The sequence below is a fragment of the Sceloporus undulatus genome, chromosome 6 (assembly GCF_019175285.1).
Source record: "Sceloporus undulatus isolate JIND9_A2432 ecotype Alabama chromosome 6, SceUnd_v1.1, whole genome shotgun sequence".
NCBI lineage: Eukaryota > Metazoa > Chordata > Lepidosauria > Squamata > Phrynosomatidae > Sceloporus > Sceloporus undulatus.
Window position 1 is genome coordinate 84,329,046 of NC_056527.1, and position 22,657 is coordinate 84,351,702.

The 22,657-nt window shown below is 39.0% G+C and overlaps 1 protein-coding gene across 1 annotated transcript; it reads left to right on the top strand.

The window, feature by feature from the left end:
* Positions 1-10,146: 10,146 nt before the first annotated feature.
* On the top strand, positions 10,147-19,853 carry LOC121934720. Its single transcript, XM_042475500.1, has 5 exons — positions 10,147-10,175; positions 12,388-12,509; positions 14,832-15,156; positions 17,549-17,635; positions 18,300-19,853. Exons 3-5 carry the CDS (start codon positions 14,889-14,891, stop codon positions 19,553-19,555), a joined length of 1,611 nt encoding a protein of 536 aa, XP_042331434.1. The 5' UTR covers positions 10,147-10,175; positions 12,388-12,509; positions 14,832-14,888; the 3' UTR covers positions 19,556-19,853.
* The last annotated feature ends 2,804 nt before the right edge of the window (positions 19,854-22,657 follow it).

Here is a 22,657-nt window from a genome sequence, read left to right on the forward strand (position 1 = left end):
AGCCACGCCCCTCACCTGAGACGCCGCCGACGCCGCCATGACAGCAGGCGCGTCATCCCCCTGAAAAGTAGGCGGGGCCACCTCCCTGGGCCACAAGCCACGCCCAGAGCTCTCTCACAGCCCCGCCCTGATTTGCCTCCAAATAGTTAGAGCGCCATCTAGCGGTTTCAGAGGCTTATAGTATTTTTTTTGTGTATGTGTTTGTGCGCCTTGTTTTATAATATTTTTATCATGTAAGCCGCCTCGGGTCCCTTCCTGGGAGAAAGGCGGCATAGGAATAAACAAACAAACAAAATTAAAATTAATTAAAATAAAATAATAAAAACAATCAAAAAATAAAATTAATTAAAATAATTAAAATAAAATAATAAAAGCAATCAAATAAATAGATAAAATTAATGAAATTAAATTAATTAAAATAAAATAAAAATAATCAAATAAATAGATAAAATTAATGAATTAAATTAATTAAAATAAAGTAAAAACAATCAAATAGATAAAATTAAATTAAATTAATTAAAATAAAATAATAAAAACAATCAAATAGATAAAATTGAATTAAATTAATTAAAATAAAAAATATATAAATAAATAAATATTAAATAAATAAAATTATTAATTAAAATGATTAAAACAAACAAACAAATTAAAGTAAATTAATAAAATAAATAAAATATACTTGCCCCTCCACATTTGCAGCTTTGACTTTTGTGGATTTGATTAATAATAATAATAATAATAATACTTTATTTATACCATTGCTTTTCTGTTGCCAAACAATCAAAGTGGCTTATGTCTAAAAATCATTCCAATATACAATACTTTGTACATATAATATTCCCATCCTCCCCCTAAAAAGAAGCAAACATATTACAATTAAAATTAAAATAAACTATTAATAAAATAATCCATAAACTGAGTGATGCATTGGGAAGGGAATTCGTTTTTGGCTGAGTGGTTCTGTTCAGGAAAGGCCTGAATTATTCACAGATTTTATTAGTATGTCCTCTCTAGGAATGTCTAAGTCCTCCGGCGCAACTCTGTGGTCAGCTTTGACCAAAAGTTGCACTGAAAGACCTAAAGATTCCTAGAGAGAACACTCCACTAGGCCTTTGTAGCTCCTCCAGCGCAACTCTATGGTCAATGCATGGCAGACTTGACCACAGAGTTGCACTGGAGGACCTAGAGATTCCTAGAGAGGTGTTCTCTCAGGTTAAAAAATCATAGTGTTTTTGTTATTTGTGGTTTTTCCACATTCGCGGGGGTCCTGTGCCCCTAAACCCAGAGAATGTGGAGGGACGAGTGTCAAATAAAATAAAATAAATAATAATTATTACTATTACTGTGAAGTTGAAGGCTTTCACAGCCGGCATCCAGAGGTTTTTGTGGGATTTTCTCTGATGATGCCAGCCACAGATGCTGGCAAAACATTAGGAATAAACACTCTTACAGAACATGGCCGCATAGCCCAAAAAAAACACAAAAAAATATTACTATTTGTTGCTGCTGTTCCTTCTTACTTTCACATCTATGTCTCCTTTCTCCCGAAAAGGGACTGACGCAAGGCAGCTTGCAAGATAAAACATTATTAAAACAACACAACAAAAATTTAAAAACAATTAAAAACACAATGTTGTTGTGTGCCTTCAAGTGGTTTCAGACTTATAAGGGGAACCTATCATGGGTTTCCTTGGCAAGTTTATTCAGAGGCAGGGTTTGCCCTTGTCATCCTCTGAGGCTGAGAGAGTGTGGCTTGAGGTTTTCATGGATGAGCCGGGATTCAAACCCCGGTCTCCTAGTGTCCCAGTAATAGTAACTAACAATAATAGCAACATCATTGATAAAACTATTAACAGTAATGGGATTAGTAACTAATACTAATAGTAACATTATTAGTAACACTTGTCATAGTAATAGTAGAATCATAGAATTATAATAATGGTAACCAATAGTAATAGTAACATGTTAGTAACATAGAGGCCACCAAATGCAATGTTCAAACATGAACCAAGGGACACTGGAATCCTGGGATTCCAGTAGTTTGCTGTGGCACCAGAGAAGGCTAAATATCTCACAAAACTACAAATCCCAGAATTATTCACCACATTTAGAAGGGCAACTATCATATAATTATATCCTTGCAGTTGTTTTGATAGTAGATATTGTAATCAATCATTTTTGTATTCCTAAATCCTCCCAGAAACACGGTTCAAAGTTTTATCCTTAACACTTGTATGTACTCATACATTTATAATATGATATGCTTGAATATAATGTTTATATGGTATGCTGGAATATAAATGTTTCTAACTGGATGTAAGGTAATTTTCCTAAACATTTTATTATTTTATGCTGGCTGGATGCCGTAATAAATTCATTCATTTTTCTGAGTCAGTCGGAAAAATCAGCAGAAGCAGAACACTTGAGAAACCATCCTGATTTAACTGCCATGGCCGAATGCTATGGAATTGTGGGATTTGTATGATATTTAGCCTTCTCTGTCAGCAGTTTTGTGAGATATTTAGCCTTCTCTGGTGCCACAGCAAACTACTGGAATCCCAGGATTCCAGAGGATGAAACCAGGACAGTTAAAGTGATGTCCGATTGCATTAAATCTGCTGTGTGGTATCAACCACAAACTCACTGGCCTCAGGGGTTATTCTTCCACATTTTGCCAACCTACTCTTAGCAAGGCGAAAACCTCAGTTCCTTTTCACCACCAGAATACATGCCTGCTAGCATTGGACCCATATGCACCATCAGCACAGCCTCTGCTCTGGGCCCCACAACAAACTCCAACTCCCAGAATTCCATAGCCTTGAGCCAAGACACTTAAAAGCGGTGCCAAACCGGGTTATATCTCCAGTGTGGATACAGCCAAAGCCTAACAAATGAGATAACATACAGACACATTTTAAGGCAGTACTCTCACCCTGCGGACTGAAGAAAAGGGCCCAGGCCCTAAGATCCGACAGCCCTATCAATAACGGATATAGCCATTGGCCTGTGAACTTTGTGGAGGCCAGCATGGATTCAATTATGGTACCAGTATAATTAAGGCAAACTTTCAAGAGTCTGCTCAGGAGGGAATTTCACGTGGAACTGTCTCCTGAAAGCAGAAAATCAGAAAAGCACTCCTCTAGATTAAGCATACTCCTGTAAACCCAGCTGCACAAGGAAGCCAAATTGCAAGCCGCATTAACCTTTGAATGTATGCCATTAACAACACTGTCCTTGTTGCACCTGGAGATGGAAGGTGATAAGGAGAAACACAGCTGTTACAAAAGTATAAAACCATCTTCTGATATTCGTACTGCACTTAGCTGTTTTCTGCTCTTTGATAGCACAGGTTTGTTACACATTATACAGCATCAATTTCTCACAAGTCAGATGTTAGGTAGTGTGAATAATGGGATCTTGTGTCTTTAATACTGACATTAAATATAGTTGTACAAAAGATTCCTTGTGAGTGTTGTAAAAAACTATGTATGTGATAACTCAAGCTCTGGAAAGGCTTAAGCAACACATTGTTTAGTTCAATGCTTATCAATATGTTTGTGATTTACTGAGAGATTTGACTAGTGGTTTAACTGAGGGCTGAAACAACAGCTTTGTTATTCTGATAAAGGGACCAGCTTGTGGATAGAAAATATAGGCAGAGATCCAGAATTTAAAATGAACAACAAAACAACTAGAGCTGTCAAACTAAACGAACATATACCATGTTTTAGATAGCTTATGTTGAGGTTGCTGCTTTCTCTTTCTCTTTGCTTCTATATCCTTCATAGTTATTTGCGAACCCAAAATGTAACTGGTGAAGCATAGGCACTTACCTTTCTGCTACTAAAAGTTTTACCTTGCATCTATTACTGTTTGAAGATACAAGGGCAGAGTCAGTTTTTGTTTAAGGCAGTCTGCATTAAATAAAATACTTGATTTAATAATTAATTTACTACTCTGTGTCCTAAGCCATTGCTCAAAAGTTTTCTTTATTGGTTTATTGCTGTTTAGAATTCTTTCTTATGTCCCTGTTCTGCAAATGGCAGACTAATCAAGTATGTGTAGATGAGGCTATGGCTCACTTGTACTGAGAGATGTTCTTGGGTTGAAATTCAAATCAATCCTAAGCATAGTCAATGGTGGAGGGATCTCCAATCTAAGATCTGGAAGGTCACACATTCCCTGTTCTGGTTTAGAGAGGCAGCCACACACACACTTCTTTACTAATCAAACATAATCTAATAGTACAGCTTATGTTGGAAGGCACATAATCTTAGTTATAAACTGCTAAAACATATAACTGACCTCTTCATACTTAGGGGCAGGCAAATGTAGACTATCATACACTTCAGTGGATGTTTGTGTACGTTGGTCTGTGAAACCTAAAAGTGCCCTGAATTATAAATAAATTATAGATTATATTAATAGATTATATTATTATATGAATAGATTATAAATGCTGCTCTTTTCTCCTATGGCAACAACTGTAAATTAATATAAACATTAGGGAGTAGGCTTGAGGGCAATTTTCACTTGAAAATCCTGCATTAAAATGGCACCTGATGTCTAACATGGAGTACATTATCCATACCAATTTGTGAAATGCTGGTTCCAAATGCAGTACCTAAGAATTTGAGTAGTGACTACTTTTCAGAAGTAGCTTATAACTAAGATTACATGCCTTCCAACTGTACCAACTGGTTCCTTACTAAAGGTAGCAATGCTGTAGATGCAACAGGATTATACTACTATGAATGGTATGTAACATAATGTATGAATGTTTTAAGGAAACATAATTCCAAGCAAGATGATCAAATCTTGACCAAATCATCTTAAAATCTTTATGGTTGGCTTAAACTTTTAGACCAAATGGTACTCTTGATTTTGTGTGTGTGTGTGTGTGTGTGTGTGAAATTTACAATAAGACCAAAAAACAACAATTACAGACAGACATAATTAATAAAATAAAACCACCAGCAAAATAAAAATATCTAAAATCACTAAAGACATTTATTTAAATGTTTCAGAAAAATTAAAAACAACAACTTAACCAAAGGCCAAAACAGTCATATTAAGTGCCAGATAAGCCTCTTAGTAGGGGTTCAGATAGGATGCCACCACCAAAAATATCCAACTGGAGGTGGGTGATTTTTGGATATGGATAGGCAGGTATTTGTTAGTACCACTCTAATAATCTTCATCCTTTAACAGCCAGAATGAAGCCTTTCCTGAGTCCACAGCAGCAGTCTGAAGGACCACACTCACTGGCGCTCTGTGGCATCCAGTTATACAGAAGGAAGAAGAAAACAAGCCATTCAAAATACATGTACAGAATCCTAAAACAGGTAAACAACTTAACAAGTGTCTTCCAAATTGCATAACAGATCTGTTGAAGAGTTTGTAGGTTGCTTTTGCGTTTCTTTACCTTTGTTAATTTTTTTGTATGGGCTGCCTTAGCCAATATAGATAAAGGTAAGTGGCAGTGGCGTCCCTAGGGTTGGTGCCACCCGGTCCAATGGTGTCGCCCCCCTCATTGACTTCCTCCTCCCATTTCACACCATATAGAAACCTTAGTAAAAAAAAATTGCACTAATGTTACTTGTAAATCATAATTCCCATATACCACTGAATGTAATGCTAATAGTAACATAAACAACTAGCAAAATTAAAAATCATACCTTCAAATTACAATGTCATATGCATAACCTAAATTTATTTACACAAGCATAGTGAAGATTTGGTTAAAATGTAATATTTTAAAATAAGAATTAAAAAAATTATATTTAAAAAAATCAAAATTTAATGTTAAACAAGTAAAATTTTGACATTTTAATTTTAATTTTAAAAAATTCTGGGGACCCTCTTTTCTTCTCCCACTGAAGAAAAGTAAGATTCACCTTACTCCCATCATCTCTTAAAGCATTTTAAAGAGATAAAGCAAATGCCACCATGTCTCTGCTCAAATACAGGTGTTTGAGCAGAAGTGGTGTCACACACATCCCGGGTGTCACCTGGTGCATTCTGGATCCCCGCACCACTCTAGAGATGCCACTGGTATGTGGTTGTGGAAATTGTAAAGAAAAATAAAAAGTTGACCATCCTTGGTATATGGATAAAAGTCCAGAAACAACCACGTTTCACCTTTATAGTGCAAATTTCTGCAACCTAGGGGCTCAACAGACCAAGTACCAGATTGGGGCTGTAGCAACTATATGCCACGGCCCCTATCTGTCCTTTTTGCACCATGAAAAGGGTGCCATAGCCACTTGCTCCATGGCTTTTTGGCACTCCTTTCACTCTGCATCATCTGGACACAGCACCAGAGGAGCGCTGTGACGCTGCCTGCGGTGCAAGGCATCACGCCCCCCACTCCGGCCTTAATGGCTGGTTTGTACAACCTGCTAGTGCTCTCCAGATGTATTAGATTACACCCCTCATCAGTGATGGAAACTGTGGTCCAGTACAGGTTGAGAAGGTGAGATTCAGGAAGGTTGCTCTTTTGAATTACTTTTAAGTCAACCTTGCTAATACATATGACATTTATATGACAGGTTCCTGAAGACACAAGTCGATACTGCTGGGCATTAGATGTACTTCGGTCCCTGAACAAACCTCACCTATATGGGTTGGTGGCTCTGGAAGCCTCCAGGATGTCACATTTCAAGAAGAAGCCTTTCATCACCAGTAGAGAAGTTCATGTAGCAGTGAGGGTGGTACTTCTTGTAGAGGCCATGAAGTGTAGTTGGCTCACAACCAGTGAAATTACTTCCAGACATGTAGGCTCCACTTGAATTAAGTTTCTATTGATGGTTTGCAAGACAGTTTTACATTCTCTCCCTATATTTTTGTAATAAAAGCATATTTGTTAGCAAATAAACTGTCTGATTAATGCTTTGCTTATTGGGAATATGATACAATTGTCTTTCTTATAGCTGATAAAACACTGCAGTGAGATAAATCATGGGGAACTTGTAGATGGAATGAACTATTTGGCTTGTATGTGGAGACTGGACACTTATCTTATTCCAGGTGGCATGTTGGTGGAATGGGGAGAATCCTATTGTTTAATACATATTAATTATTGAATCATTTTTGTCTGTACATTTTGTCTACTTGGCAGGTGGTTGTATACAGGAGAGGTGTGTGGAGGAGGGAGACTAGTCGGGATAGCATGGCTTGTGCTACATTCAGTGTATGTTCACAACTTATTTTGACTGATGAGCTGAAGCATTTTCCAGCTTCTTTCCATAGTCCCCATATATAACATAACTGTTGTGCAGAATTAACCATCCTCAGTGAGCCATACTTCTCCTTCCATTCTAAACTCTGAAGCCTGCTTTCTAAAAACGGTTTGGGAAAAGGCTTCCAAGGATGACAGTTGACAAGGGAAGCATCCTAAATGGAGAGCATCTGAGATGTTTCCTTTGATGAGAGGGTATACCTGTCTGGGTCATCTCTGAGGAATGAACAGCAACAGTACATCTGATGAAATAGATTTTAATCCAGGAAAGATCACACTAAAATGAACGTATTCCATAGATTGCATCTGCACTTGAACTGTACAAATAATTCAGTTTGACACCATTTAACTGCCATGGCTCAGTGCTATGGAATTCTGGAAATTGTAGCTTTGTGAAACAAGTAAATGAACAATTTGAAATAGCACCCAGACTATAGAAATTTTGTTTCATTGTACAAGTGAACAAGAAGTATGGGAAGATTTATTTCTTCTTTTTTAAAAAAGCTTTATTAAATAGTTACTCAAAACATTCAAACATCAATACAAAACTACATAAGCATCATAAACCTTATAACATCTTAAGCATACTCTGCAAGAACTCTTACCTACCAGATGCTTCTTATTCCACTCATTACTCCTTCTATGTGGGAAGGTTATTCCTTTAAGTTAAATATCACTGTGTGTATTGTACATTGTCCCTCATGCTGTGGTAGCCTCTCATTTGCAATGTGATATGTGAAGCTGTTTCTGAAAATTATCTGGAATGTTTAGTTGGTCCAAAATAGGGTAGTTAAGATTGTAAACAGAGAACAGATGGCATGCTAATGTTATGCTAGTACTGTTGTCTTAACTGCCCATCCTTTTCTTGGCTCAAGTAAAAGGGCTAGTTTTAACCCTTAAAGACTGAGATAAAATGGAGCTAGGTTATCTGAATTAGCATGCCCTTCTATAATGCCATAATGCAAGGCTCATGTGCAGGTGCTCCTTGTGATGTCATAGGCTGCATCCACCCTGCACAAATAATGCTGTTTGACACCACTTTAACTGCCGTACCTCAATGAAATCTGCATTCTTGGTGGTAACAGTGAGATGGTGAAAGTCTTCACATTTAATGCCAGTGGTGATTTAGGCAAAACTTTGTGTCTGGTGGGAAAAGTGGAGGAATAAGGGTCTGCCAAATGTGGTTACAGAGCAGACTTTTTTCAGTGGTGGCAGCCCATGTGTCAAACACCTTCCCCAGTGAGGCTTTCTCATGTCCACATTATGGCTCTTTCAGCACCAGGTAAATAATTGCTGCTGCTTCTTGAATTTTGGGAACTGTTTTATTTTGGTTTTATAAGCTGTGTTGCTTCTAAACTTTGCAGCTGGTTTCATTGTGTGCTGCCTCTAGCAATTCCTCAATTGTTCATATTTTATATTATTAACATATCCGGACAACTCTGGTTAATGAATGATCCAAAAGTTCAATAAATTTTAATGTAAATAAAGAATCGCCCAACAGGATTTGAGACTTTCCTTTCCTTTCTGTTCCTCAAGTCAAGCTGGATAGGGGCAGGAAAAGGGCAAAGCAAACGTTTCCAAGCAGACTTGTATATTCACATTTAGATGCCATTCTGTCTCTGGAGCCAAGAGGAAGAAAGAAAGAAATGAAAGTTAAAAGACCAACAAGTAATAAGGCCAGTTTAGGACAGTGTGGCCTTCTTTGCATTGAGATAGTATTTCCGTATGCTAATATCAGTGTTGCTAACAAGCCTTGAAGATAATTCCCCGAACCTTTGGCCAAAACTCACCAAATCTCCCCCGTATCTCACCAGATATTCAGTCTAAATCCCCCAAAAGTCCCTGTAATGTTAATATGGCAATAAAACGTAGCCCTAATTGAATAAAAATAATTGGAACTTATTTCAACTCTCAAAATTACCATTAAAACCAACCAAAGAATCTTTCAGTCCTTCTAATACTTTTAAGATATTTATTTTGACATGAAGGGGGTCCAGGAAGCTTTGTGCCAAATAGAAATGTGTTCGGCTGCAACCGCACTGCAGAAATAATCCAGTTTGACACCCTTTTAATTGCCATGGCTCAGTGCTAGGAAATCCTGGGAATTGTAGTTTTGTGAGACATTTAACCTCCTCTCTCAGCAAACTCTCGTGTGACAACAAACTACAATTCCCAGGATTTCATAGCACTGGGCCATGGCAGTAAAAACGGTATGAAAATGGATTGTCTCTGGAGTCTGGAGTGAAGATGCAGCCTGAGTTGGGTCCAAGACACACTGCAGAAATAATCCAGTTTGAGACTGCTTTAGCTGCCCTGGCTCAGTGCTAGGGAACCCTGGGAATTGTAGTTTAGTGAGAAAGAGCTCTGGTGCCACAATGAACTACAATTCCCATGCATCTTAGGAAGTATGCTTAGGTCTAGGAAAGCTAGACTGAAGAGGGAGTCAGGAGCTGAGAGACTAGAGAGCGTTTCCTGAGGGCGGGGGCGGCGACCACTCTCCAGTCCTCGCTCTGATTGGCTGAAAACTGTTAGTGTGTGACACTCCAAAGGGTTGGTTGCTCTGTAGCCAGCCTCGCTCTCAGAGTCAGGGCTGGAGCTGAATGGCAAAAGTCACCCAAAACGCACTGAAATATATAGAGCCAGGCACCAAAATCACACGGAAAGCTCTGAAAAGTCCCCGTTTTCGTGTGAAAGTCACGAAATTGGCACACACTCAAGCTTAAGAAAACAACTCCTTCCCTTGAGGCTGGCTGGCCAATAGCAAAAAAAGCAGGGGCTGGGCTGTTCCCAGCCCCAGTCGACCATTGGCCAGCCTCAATGAGAAAGCCAGGCTTCATAGAAGGAGGAGGAGAAAGGGAAGGAGCGTTGAGCTGAGCTCAAGCCTCTGGTGCCGTTTGGCGCCAAAGATAAAAAGGAAAAGGAGGAGGAGGAGGAGGTAAGTAGCCATTTCCATCATGTACTTTCCCCCCTCTGTATATTTATTTATTAAGTGGGTTTTTGGCCCCATCTGTGTGCATTTATTTTCCCCTTTGTGTATATTTATTAAGTGGATTTCCCCCCTATATGTGTGCATTTATTTTCCCCTTTTTGTATTTTTATTAACCAAGGGCAAATCCACTTCTTGTTAAACCACCTTGACATGTTCAGTTTGCATAGCCATGTTAACCCATGTTAAGTATTAAACCCAAAGGGTTTGGTGATGCAATAATCTCTCTGTCGGGGATGCTTGGATTGAGAGTTCCTGCATGGCAGGGGGTTGGATTGGATGGCCCTTGCATCTCTTCCGACTCTGACTCTATGAAATTTGCCAGAAGCCATGTTAAATAAAGCCACGTCAAATGCCCAAATGTGGGTCATGTGTGCTTTGAAATGGGGTGGTGGTGGTTAGGCCAGAAAGGGAAGCACATTTCTGCCATCTGTCTAGGAATAATGCCCAAATGTCCTGCATTTTGATCATGCCTAAGAAACATGCATTTATATTAACATTTTTTAAAAAAGCATCCAATTTTTCGTGTGTCCTCCATTTTAAAAAAATGTCCTACACTTGAAAATTTTGTCCTGGTTTGGAGGTCCTGACTTATGGCAACCCTAACTGGAAGCCTATGACTGAAGAAGCCTCTGTGCGCCAAGAAGTAATGGGGACGCATGCCATGGGCATGGGCCCCATTACTTCTAATGCGGCTTAAGCAAAAACGTTTTTTCCTTTATGCGGGGAATGTCCAGAACAGATCCCCAGTGTAAGGGAAGGGCGCACTGTAGATCTATTTCAAACTGGCTTTAGGACAGAATATGGGATGGAGACTACCAAGGTTGCTCTGGCTGATGACCTTCCTCTAGGCATCGACAGAGGAAGCGTGACTCTGTTGGTGCTTTTAGACCTCTCCGCAGTTTTCAAGACGATAGATCATGACATCCTTTTGGAGTGCCTGAGAGAGTTAGGTATTGGAGGCATTGCTTTGCAATGGTTCCATTCTTTCTCTCAGGTAGATTTCAGAGGGTGATGCTCGGGGACAGTCGTTCCTCAAAAACAGAGCTTAAATGTGGCATCCCTCAGGGTGCCATACTGTCCCTGATGCTGTTCAATATACATATGAAGCTGCTGGGAGAAATCATTTATAGACATGGGGCAGGGTGTTATTGGTACGCTGATGACACCCAAATATATTTCTCCATATCTCTGTCAGTAGCTCCGATGACAGCTGGCATTTATTTCCTCAATCAGTGTCTTGAGGCAGTAATGAGGAAAAACAGACTCAAGCTGAATCCAGACAAAACAGAAGTACTTACAGTAGGGACCCCTAAACCAGGTTTTGGGTTGCAACCTCCAGTCCTAGATGGGGTCATGCTCTCCTCAAAGGACTGTGTTCGCAGTCTGGTGGGGCTTTTTGATCCGTTCCTCCAGATGACAAATCAGGTAAATATGACAGTCAAGAGTGCCTGTTATCAGTATGGGCTGATACGCCAGCTGCTTTTCTGGAACCAGGAGACCTTGAAACTGTAGTACATGGACTGGTAACCTCACGACTCAATTTCTGCAATGTGTTCTACATGGGACTACCCTTGTGCTTAACCCGGAAACTTCAGTTAGTACAGAATATGGCAGCCAGGTTGGTCATGGGTAAATCTAGGAGTGACCATATAACACCAATATTGAAATGACTCCACTGGCTGCCTATTGGTTTCCAGGCACAGTACAAGGTGTTGGTTATCACCTTTAAAGCCCTACATGGCTTGGGTCCAACCTAATTGAAATTATCTTTCATTTCTTTGGGGATGCTCTTCAAGTTGTATTTTAGCATGATGGTTGATTTAGTGTTCTTCTTTAGCTTTACACTATTGTTTTATATTATCCATTTATGGTCTGTGCCACAATCCACAAACAGGAATGTGAGTGGGGGAGAGTAAAACCATGGATGACTATTTTCGGCTTAATTCCAGTAAGGTCTTCAGTGCAGGCATTTAACTTAGCCCCTGCCTTTCTGCAGGTGGTGAAGCGGGAATTTCTTGAGGCAGAACCACTGAAAAATGCAGTGATAGGCTCATAGTATGTCTGGGCAGGAAGCAACCTGAGTTTCATTTCTTGGACTCTCTCCTCTCATCCATATTTATTGATTTGTCAGCTGATTAGTTTTTCTTTCCCTTACCAGGCTGGAACTTATAAAGACGTGAAGGTGCTGCTGCTGCTGCTTCTTTCAGCGTTGTGGCTGCCAAAGATTTCATAGGGAAGCTGTTAATTCACCTGTCGGCAAGGACTTCTTTCTGCCTTGAGGTCAGTAAAAGGGGGTGGTGATGAGAAAGGAAACTAAAAAACATTGTACACCTAGCTGCAACTGCACTGCAGAAATAATCTGCTTTGACACCACTTTAACTGGCATGGCTCAATGCTATGGAGTTCTGGGAAATGTGGTGTCAGAGCATACATTGTCCATTGAATTTCTGAATCACTCACTAGACAGAGTTGTGTGGGCAGTGTAAAATACAGGTATACCCCAGTTAACAAGGTAGAAATATTCCTTGATAAATAGACAAGTATTTTGGATAAGGGATACTCAAACTATATTGTGTATTTATTCAAATCTAGCATGTTTTGGACACATTTGGTTCTCTTTCCCTTCATGTTCCCTTTTACCAGTCTATATTTAATGTGACTATATTGGATTTCTTCAAATTTTGCATTTACATCTACATTCAGTTTCTCTTCTGCTAATATTAGGGTGGGGCGAATACTAGAGCTCTCTATGTTTTCTTCATTTTTAAAAAACCAGCAGTTTTTATAATGTGAGCTTTTCCTCCATATACCACTATGGCATTAATAAGAAGGAAAACATTTCAGCCATGGTTCAACACTAGAAGTCAAATCTGGATATTCTGGTAACAGAAAGCTTGAATGATACAGCACTGGCTGCTTGCCTCTACCAACTTTTGTACTAGAAAAAATAAATGTACAAAACCTGGTATGAAGTGGGAAGCTGGTCAAAGCAATCACAGCTCATGGCATGCTATGAAGGTGGTCCTATGACAGGCGAAGAGTACAACCAACAGATTTGCCCTATTGCCCTTCCACTCTCAGCAATTAATTCTACAGCAGCAAAAATGAAAGAAAATGGTGTAAAATTAGTTCTTGTCCATCAATTATACCTAACAAAAACAGCATCTTTCCGACAAAAAGGGCAACTTAATTTAATTTTTAAATATGATTGATTGATTAAAGTTGGCATTTTAGCATTAACTTACTTCTAGAATGAAATTATTAATTACAGTATGGATTAAAATGGGAAAACAGCCAATAATTTTTATATATCCCAGCCGATTCTTTACCCAAAGCCTAGTTCTTTTAGATTCTTTCAAATTTATTTGCCATTTGTTAGTCCCATGTGGTTGGGGAAATTACAAAATATAAAGTAACAAGCTCCAAACCACTTATTTTAAATAATGATTAGAATTTTATATGTTTAATTCCAGAGTTAAAGGACTTTAAAAGAACAAGTAGTAAGGGCTGCTTGGAAGACAGTGGTCTTTTTTCCATCCAGATAGTATTTGTGTGTTTTCAGCTTAATTATAGTAAAGCTTTTTAGTGCAGTCATTTAACTGAAATGGCAATTTAGATATAGTTTCCAATTATCAGTAAGGGCATTGGGGCCATCACCTTGAAAATATGAGGTGGTAAACAGAGAGACCCTCATAACCTTGGCTCCCCAATTTAATTCTTCCCTTCCGCATGCTGTGAAATGAGGGATTTCCTGAGGTAGGAGAATGACTAAAAAACACAACAGTGATGGACTAATAGTATGTTTTTGGTCTCTGTCTTGATGTCCATATTTACCGATTTGTCCGTTGATTAGAAATACTAGAGCTCCCTATGTTCTCTTCATTTACTGTATTTAAAATCAGAAGTTTTTATAATGTGACGTCTTCCTCCACAGACCTCTTGTTGTTATTCTGTGCCTTCAGGTCATTTCTGACTTATATCAACCCTAAGGTGACACTATCATAGGGTTTTCTTGGCAAGATTTGTTCAGAGGGGGTTTGCCATTGCCACTCTTTGTGGCTGAGAGAGTGTGGCTTGCCCAAGGTCACCTTTTATATACTATCAATAAGAAGACAATAGTTTTAGCCAGTCTTCAGCACCACATGGAGTGTTAAAAAAATAATACAATTAAAAACATTAAAATGTTTTTAACTGTAAAAAAATACAATTATAAAAAACAAAAAGTGAACATTAACATAGAATTAAATATTTCACAGTACTGTATTAAAACAAAACAAATCTCAAGTTAAAACAATAAAACAATAAAATGCAGTTTAAAAAGATAACAAGCTATTAAAAAACATTCAGTTTAAACCAAGACAGCACTCCTTAGCCTGCTGGTTACCCAATTTTTCCCCTCTGTTTTCCTTCTCCTTGATCCAGGCTTTCTTTCTCCCTTTCAACCTAGGCCTTCTTACCACTATCATCAAAGTTATCTTTATACTTCTGAAGAAAATCCTTAGCCTTCTGTACATTATTCAGCATGTGTCATTTCTGTTGAATGAAATTAGTTGTGTCATCAATGTCAACTACTTAATGTTCTCCCCATTATCTCCTCTCCAGGCTCTTGTCTATTCCAGACTGTATACATTTCTCAGCAGCAGAAACTTAAAAACTATCATGATGGAGACAGATGTACAATTTATGATAAAAATCCTTGAGGAGCTGGACCAGAACGAAATGCGCAAACTCAAGTCCTGGATGAATACAGTCGGGCTAAATGAGGAGAGAATCCCCGAAGGTAAACTAGAGGACAGCGATGTAGTGATGATGGCTAAGCTGATTTGGGGCCATTTCCACCCAAAACATTTGGAAGCACTTCAGCATGGATTGGAAGATATTCCAAATAAACCACTTGTCAAGAAAGTCTCTAATAAAATAGAAGCTGGTAAGTTCTGTAATAACTGATCTGGGCAGTGGCACCTCAAATTAGGAGAAGCAGACAACTCCTTTCCCCTACCCCTTCCTAGCTGAAATATACTCTTCTTCTTCTTTTTAGTAGAAACTGATTCTCAGATTGTCTTCCAACTTTTCCATTGTGCTGTTAAATGGTGCTTTCCTTAATTTCTTTCTCTGTCCTATTGATCTAATCAACCTTTTGATTACTCTAGCTCATTTCTGCTAGGGGCCTACCCCTAGAAACTAGAAGCAAACAGCCAGTTTTTTTAGAATGGTTTAAGGCAACTTTGGGCCACAATTAGGCTAAATCCATGGGATCCAAATCTAGTCTGCCTCATCCCAGCCCAGGGCTAATGACCTGCATGGTCTGGACAGGATGATGTCAGGTCAGGATGAGAATGGGGCTTTTGGTCCATACGTATTGGCCCAGACAGAGAAGATTAAATAGCTCACAAAACTATAGTTCACAGAATTCCATAGCACTGAGCCATGTCAGTTAAAGCAGTGTCAAACTGCATTATTTCTACAGTGCAGATGGAGACTAAGGGGGAAAACAGACTGGCAAAATGTGGCATCTTCCTGGTGGCTTGGGGACGTGGCATAAACACACCCCATGCCACCAAGATGCTAGGAGCATGCCATGAGGCCACCCCACTGCCCACACGGTAGCAGTTTTTCAGCACTCGAGTAGCGCAGTGTTTAGCCGTCACATGCCGCAGGAGTGCCAAAAAAACACCACTGTGGTTTTCCCGGCACAAAAAGGAGAGGTTTTCTGCCGCTTCTTTTTGCACCAGGAAAACATCAGGTTGGTGACATTGTGTGGGATTGCTGTGGCATGTAGCTCTGCAGCAGCCCCAATCCGGTGGTTTTGGGCCATCTGTTTCAGCCCTAAATCATCCAATACTTAAAGCACCATCTCATTACATTTGGCATCACCCACTCCCATTCTCACCACACAGTGACAGACAATGAAATCAGCTGAAAGAGTTACAGCCAGCATTTCAATTGGAGAATTAGTGTTTTCAGGGGTGCTGGCCCCCATAGGTGATATGGGGAAACCATGCTCAACCCTCTGAAAGTGGCTCCCCAGTCCTGCTTTACATTCTGTTTCTCAAGGAAGAAAATACAAACGAGAGAGAAAAAGTCTGTTGCTCAAACTGAAGGGTGGTTTATTTATTTATTTATTTGGTGAGGGGGGAATCTTTTTTCTGTATAAACTTTCCAGAGATCAGTGCAGTAGAGCATGCTATTTTGAAGTGTCTGAGTGCTGTGATACATTGAGACAGAATTCTTTCATAATGTCAGTTTTGCACTTTTTAGGGTCACAGCCTGTGGGAAAAAATTCCTTAGACTGCTACAGAAGCACTTTCAAAATGAAAATATGGCTCATTTTACCAACTCTACTATACCCAGGAATGCTTTGACCAGCTGACAAAAGAGCAGGAGGAGATATTTGTTATACTGAACGTTGTAGGGTATTGAAATTTATATCATGGATCTGTAGTCCTTATGCAACCCAAAGAGCATTTCTGAGGCTCCCAAAACTTCCCCCCAATTCTGGATTTTTGGGGTGATTCCTTCCCATAAAAATAGGGCATCTTGCTATGCTGTTGCCTCCAAGACTATTTTAGGCCTGGGTAGGCCTTTTTAAAACGAGAAAGTAAACTGAACGTTGAACTGGTTACGTCAGTGGTCTCTGCAGTAGATTTTGGTGGCCTTTTCTTATCCTGGAAATATTTTTATTCTGCATTGTTTTGCTCATTCCTAATTATCAAATACTAGTAGAATTTAAAGTTTCAGTCTACTGAAAAACTAGATACAGTTAAAAACTGAAGGAATCTTTAAAAGTTACAATGCATTTTAAAAAATGGATAGACAGGGCTAAGAAAAATCAGTGAAGATGTAAGAGCAAGGGATTAGCAAAATGAAGAGATGAAGAAAGAGTGTAAAACAAAATATTGCTGTGAATCAAATGCTTTGGCCAGTTTTTTAAAAGAAGAAACAGCATACAATATTACTAATAATATTTATGGATGCTTTTCAGCATTGTAAATATTCATGTAAGTAGAGTGGTTCCTTTTACACAATCCTGTGGGCTTGCCATCCACAGATGGCCGTGCCCCATTTCCCCCAATGATGATGCATGCGTGGTGTGCTGCCATTAAAAGTGATGAGACTTAATGTCTCGCCATTCTTGGCATCCATGTGGGTGGGTGGGTGGGGGGTCTGGAACAGAACTCCCATGGATACAAAGGGTCAACTGTATCATTTTTTTTTTGCATATGCAAATTTGTTTTCGTATTTTTGGAATAATAAAGAATTTAAATTTTCAGTGAAGCAAAACCTGGCAAAAATAATGTTTAGCATTTTAATGTCTTCAGCAAAGAAGGAACATGGAAATCAGACTGAAGAAGTGGATGGTGCCCCAGCAGAGAAGTTAAACTTCACTGAACAGCCATCATATAAAGGTATGAACCTGTTGACTCAAATGTTCTAGAGGAAGTTCTTGCGAAGTCCACTCCCTTGAATAATCCTGTATTGAAGAGCTCTTTCTCTGATACAGTGTTCCAGGCTAGAACACCCAAGTGTGTTATGCACAGCAAACATGATGAAGAAAGACAGTTTGCTTACCTATAACTATCTTTTTCAATACGTCCTTTGTGCATTCACACAACCTGCCTTCCTCCACAGCCAGCAGTGGTCATTCTTTGCTAATTTTGGGGGAGTGGGGGAAATGGAAGAACTCAGGTCATAAAGGGGAGGATTACACATGGAGGACTACATTTTGACCTGCCACAGTATTCTGTGAAAGGCTGCAGAATAAAAGCTTAATTTAGAAACGCATTAAAAACAAGGAAGAAATAAGCACCCACAGGAAATATTTCCACAATTACTGTATATGATAATGAATTAAAAGATGTAATATTTATGAAAGCTCCCAAGTACATAAATTAAGATCTGTCTTGGAGACTTAATATTTTGTTTATCTTTCACTGGGGATAAAGTTCTTTTTAGTTATGAAGCTCAGGTTTACTGTTTTGGTGCTGTTAGAATGGCTTTCATTGCGATAATGCTTATCTTAATTTTTAGATCTGATTCTGCCATTTGAGAATGTTTATCATATTTCTCCAGGTGATTTCAGACTTTCTGATATGGAAGTCTATGCTACTGAAAATCAAGATCTATTGATAAAGGACCTAAAAGAGCATCTGGAACCCAGTGCATTTAAAATACTGGAAGAAGACCTGGCTAGGAGGGCACTGAAGAATGCTTTTATGTTTACTGGTCCACAGTATTACACTCTTTTAATCAATGAAGACATAAAATGTTTTTTTGATAATGTCATTGCTAGTAAAAAATCACAAAAGGTACCCTCCAAAATTCTTGATATATTGTTCTTCCCTAATAAAAATAAAAGAAAAAGAGAGGCTGTGGATGAACAGCAATCTAATTTGCTGTCTGCACAGAAGATGAGTCAGCCAAGAGACAAGAAACCAGTTCTTTCTAGTCCTTTTAGTTCTACAGGTGAACAGAAACCAAGTGATGAAAGGAAAGAACTGCCAACTAATAAAGAAAAGGAAGATGCACAAATATTCAAAGAGGACACCTTCACTACAAATGATCATGGATCAGAAGTCAAAAGGCAAGAATCTCTAGCTAATAATGAGAACAATATCCGCATCTCCACACAGAACACCTCTACTGACGATCTTGATGTCAATTATGATGATGAGGAAGCAAGAGATTACAAGAAAGAATTGCCAGCAAATAAACAAAAACAAATCTCCAAAGTGGGCACATTTGCTGAGTATCGTGATGTTGATTGTGATGTGCAGAAACCTGTATATGAAAGTAAAAAGAATACTGCTAGTAAAAAAACTGACAAAGTACCAGAAAATGAGCGATATAAAGCGTTAGTGAGGGCGATCGGGAAACATTATAAAGAAAAACGATACTGTTTGGATTTAATCGGCATTCGTCATCATAAAAAATATCACTGCTTTATAGCTCAAGATGTACTACTGTTTAGATTAGCAGAGGAAACAGAATACCGTATTTTACGGAGTTTGCAGGATAAAAAAGATCTTACTTCTAAAGACAAGCCGAAGAAGAATGTGGAATTTGAGCTGCAGTTTAACATGGCTATTCTAGGTATTCAATGTTCTGAACTTCTATCTGATAACATTTTACATAGAGTGAAAGCTCGGTTTTTTAGAGAATCTGAAGAGTTTTTAGAAAATATTGTGTCACTAATCGTACTTCCTGTTCTGGCTCTGTATAAGAGGGTAAAGCTGGATACTTTGCAAAGTCTAGGGGCAACCAAAGACATTTTGCTGCCTAGAATGGAACAGCAAAAGGCAACCCAAATACATGTACGTAGTGCCTAAAGCTGATCAAACAATTTTGGCATTTGAAACAGAAACTCCCACAAATGGCTTTTCCTTCACAGATAACAAATCATTCATTATGACATTTAATATCTGTTGCCTGAGTTAGTCTCTTCACGTTGCTTAATGTGGTCTTGCCAGAAGGCTGAGAACACAAATTTATACATGTATTCTCAGAAATAAGTTACACTGTGTTTGCTTAGGACACACACACACACACACACACACACCACAATACCACACTGCACTGTTGTAGTACTATTATTCCACTTTTACTGCTATGGCTGCCTCCTGTGGAATCCTGGAATTTGCAGTTTAGGAGAAGCATTTAGAATTCTCACCCAGAGAGCTCTTAGGGCTCACACTATTCTGTTCTATGATTCACTAAACTACAAACCCTAGAATACTACAGGAGGCATCCATAGCAGTTAAATTGAATAATAGCGCTATAACTGTGCAGTGTGATATTGTTTATCATTGCAGCCTGACACACTGAAGGTGAATTTTGTGAGTTTTTGTGACAGAGATACCATTGGGACACCTTCCTAGCAAGCTGCAACCAAACTTGGCATGAATGGCTGGGCAGACAAAGCATCCAAGTTATCATAGTAGAAGTGAATTGGGAGAAACGCTAAGGAACAGCTCCAAGACATGGGGAAAGCACATGGCAGTGTGATTCCCAATCGTGTTATTAGCTGAGTTTAAGGACAAGAGAAGAATGCTTAAGGATGAGAGAAAGACACCTGTGGGGGGGGGGTCTATTAGTTAAAAGAGGGGAGAGAGGGATGATAGTGAGAAGTTTAAATGAATAGGGATCCAGCCTGTGTTAGATGGGGTTACACTCCCCCTGAAAATGTAGGTTTGCAGTTTGGAGCTACTGCTGGACTCAACTTTGAACTTGGAGGTCTAGGTCTCTGCAGTGACCAAGAGTGCTTTTGTACGTTTAAAACCTGTGTGCCAGTTGTGCCTGTTCTTTGAGATGCCAGATCTGGCCTTGGTGATACATGCCTTAGTTACATCCCATTTGGACTAGTGTAATGTGCTCTGCTTGGGACTGCCTTTGACGAGTGTTGGGAAACATCAGCTGGTCCAAAGAGCTGTAGCCAGGCTGTTTAACTGGGCAGATTACAGAGACCCTACAGTGTCCCTGTTCAGACAGCTCCAATGGCTGCCAGTTTGTTTCAAGAATCAAGGCACAATTCAAAGGGCTGGTAATGACCTATAAAGCCCTTGTTATCCACTGGCATTTGGTTCCAGGACCCCCGTGGATAACAAAATCCGTGGATGCTCAAGTCCCATTAAATATAATGGCATAGCAAAATGGTGTCTCTTATAAAAAATGGCAAAATCAAGGTTTGCTATTTGAAATTCATACTTTTTAAAAAATATTTTCAAACCATGCATGCTTGAATCTGTGGATAAAAATAATCAGTGGATAAGTAGGGCCAACTGTATAAGTAAATGTTAGCAGAAATAGAATCAAGAGTTTAGATTTTACATTGGGCCTTTAGAATAGAAAATAAAAATATACACACGATGCACAGACACTATGGGAATTATTACACGGGAGGGACAGCGTCCTTCTCTCATCCTTAAATTCAGCTAATCACACAATTGGTAATCACACCCCCATGTGCTTTTCCCATGGGTAAACTGTCTTGGAGCTGTACCTTTGCGTTTCTCCCATCAGTAAAGTGTCATGGAACCATCATTTGGTATTAATGGGAGCTCCTGTTAATACCAAATGATGGTTCCAAGACATTTTACCGATGGGAGATGTATGCAGGGATGGCTCCATAACACTTTAGTCACAGGAGAAGGATGAGAGAAGCGCACAAGGGTGTGACCCTCGATCACGCGATAAGCCAAGTTTAAGGATGGAGGCTGAACGCTGTCCCTCCCATGTTATAATCTATATAAAAAGTGTTTAGACTCCAGGGACCCCAGATGAAAAGGTAGTTACCTTTTGAATTCCACACAAACTTTATAAAACACTAATTGGATGAACTTGGTTACCTTTTGCCAAGTAGCAAAGAAGCTTTTAATATCTTAGAATGTGGCTATACAGGCTCAATGTTTTTGTTTTAGTTTAGGACTAAAGTTGTAACAATTTTGTACAGTACAAGCTTCAAAAGAACAGACAATCTTTGTAGCTGGCCGACAAGGCCAACAAGATAAATAATGTCTACATGAAAGGGAGGGAGACTTTGGGGGGAAATAACAAATTCAGGCTTCACTTAATTATATAGGTTTCACTTTTTCTAACAAGGCACTATCACTTCTGAGCATGTTTAATAAGTTTATGAATACTGTAGTTACAGACACACCCCGGAAGGGATCATCACTGATTTGAATGAATGGGATATATGTGGAAGGAGGGGATATTATACATGGAGAAGGAGGCTCTGAAAGTTTGTGCATCTCATAAACCCAGTCAATGAGAAACGAGGCAGGGAAAACTGCAGCCAGGGAAAGGGATAAATATTATGTGAAATCCATAATGGGGTGCGCCTACTTGCTTGGACACCCCTTCTTGCAAGATTGTAACTAAAACATTGAAACTTCTGCTTCACTTGTTTTGTCTGGATTAATTTGATTTTGTACTTTGGTACTTAGAAAACTATATCTCACACTTTCCCAGGAAAGCCAGAATGGATCCCTTCTTGACTTTCCACAGGTAGGCTAAGACCTTTTTATTTAGACAGGCATTTAAAACGGAAAATTTTAAAAGAAAGTCCTGGGAGTGGTGTATTGTTTTAAAATCTGGGTTTTGGGTGATGGTGGTTCTTTTGAAGTGATTTTATCTTTTTAAAATTGTATTCCATTTTTAAATGAATGATCTTTTTAATATTGTAGTCGTTTAATACCATTTTAGTTGTCAATTTTGTAAGCCTTTAATTGTACTGTGCTTTTTAGATTGTAAGCCGCTGTGGGTCCCAGTCATGGGAGAAAAGTGAGAGAAAAATAAATAGTAGAAGTAGTAGTAGTAGTAGTAAGGCGGCCAGAGGCCACAACTTAAAAAGAGGAGTTGTGTCTTGTGATAAAAGCTCTGAAGGGGATCTATCTGTTATATAGTCACCTAATGAGCTGACACCTGATGTA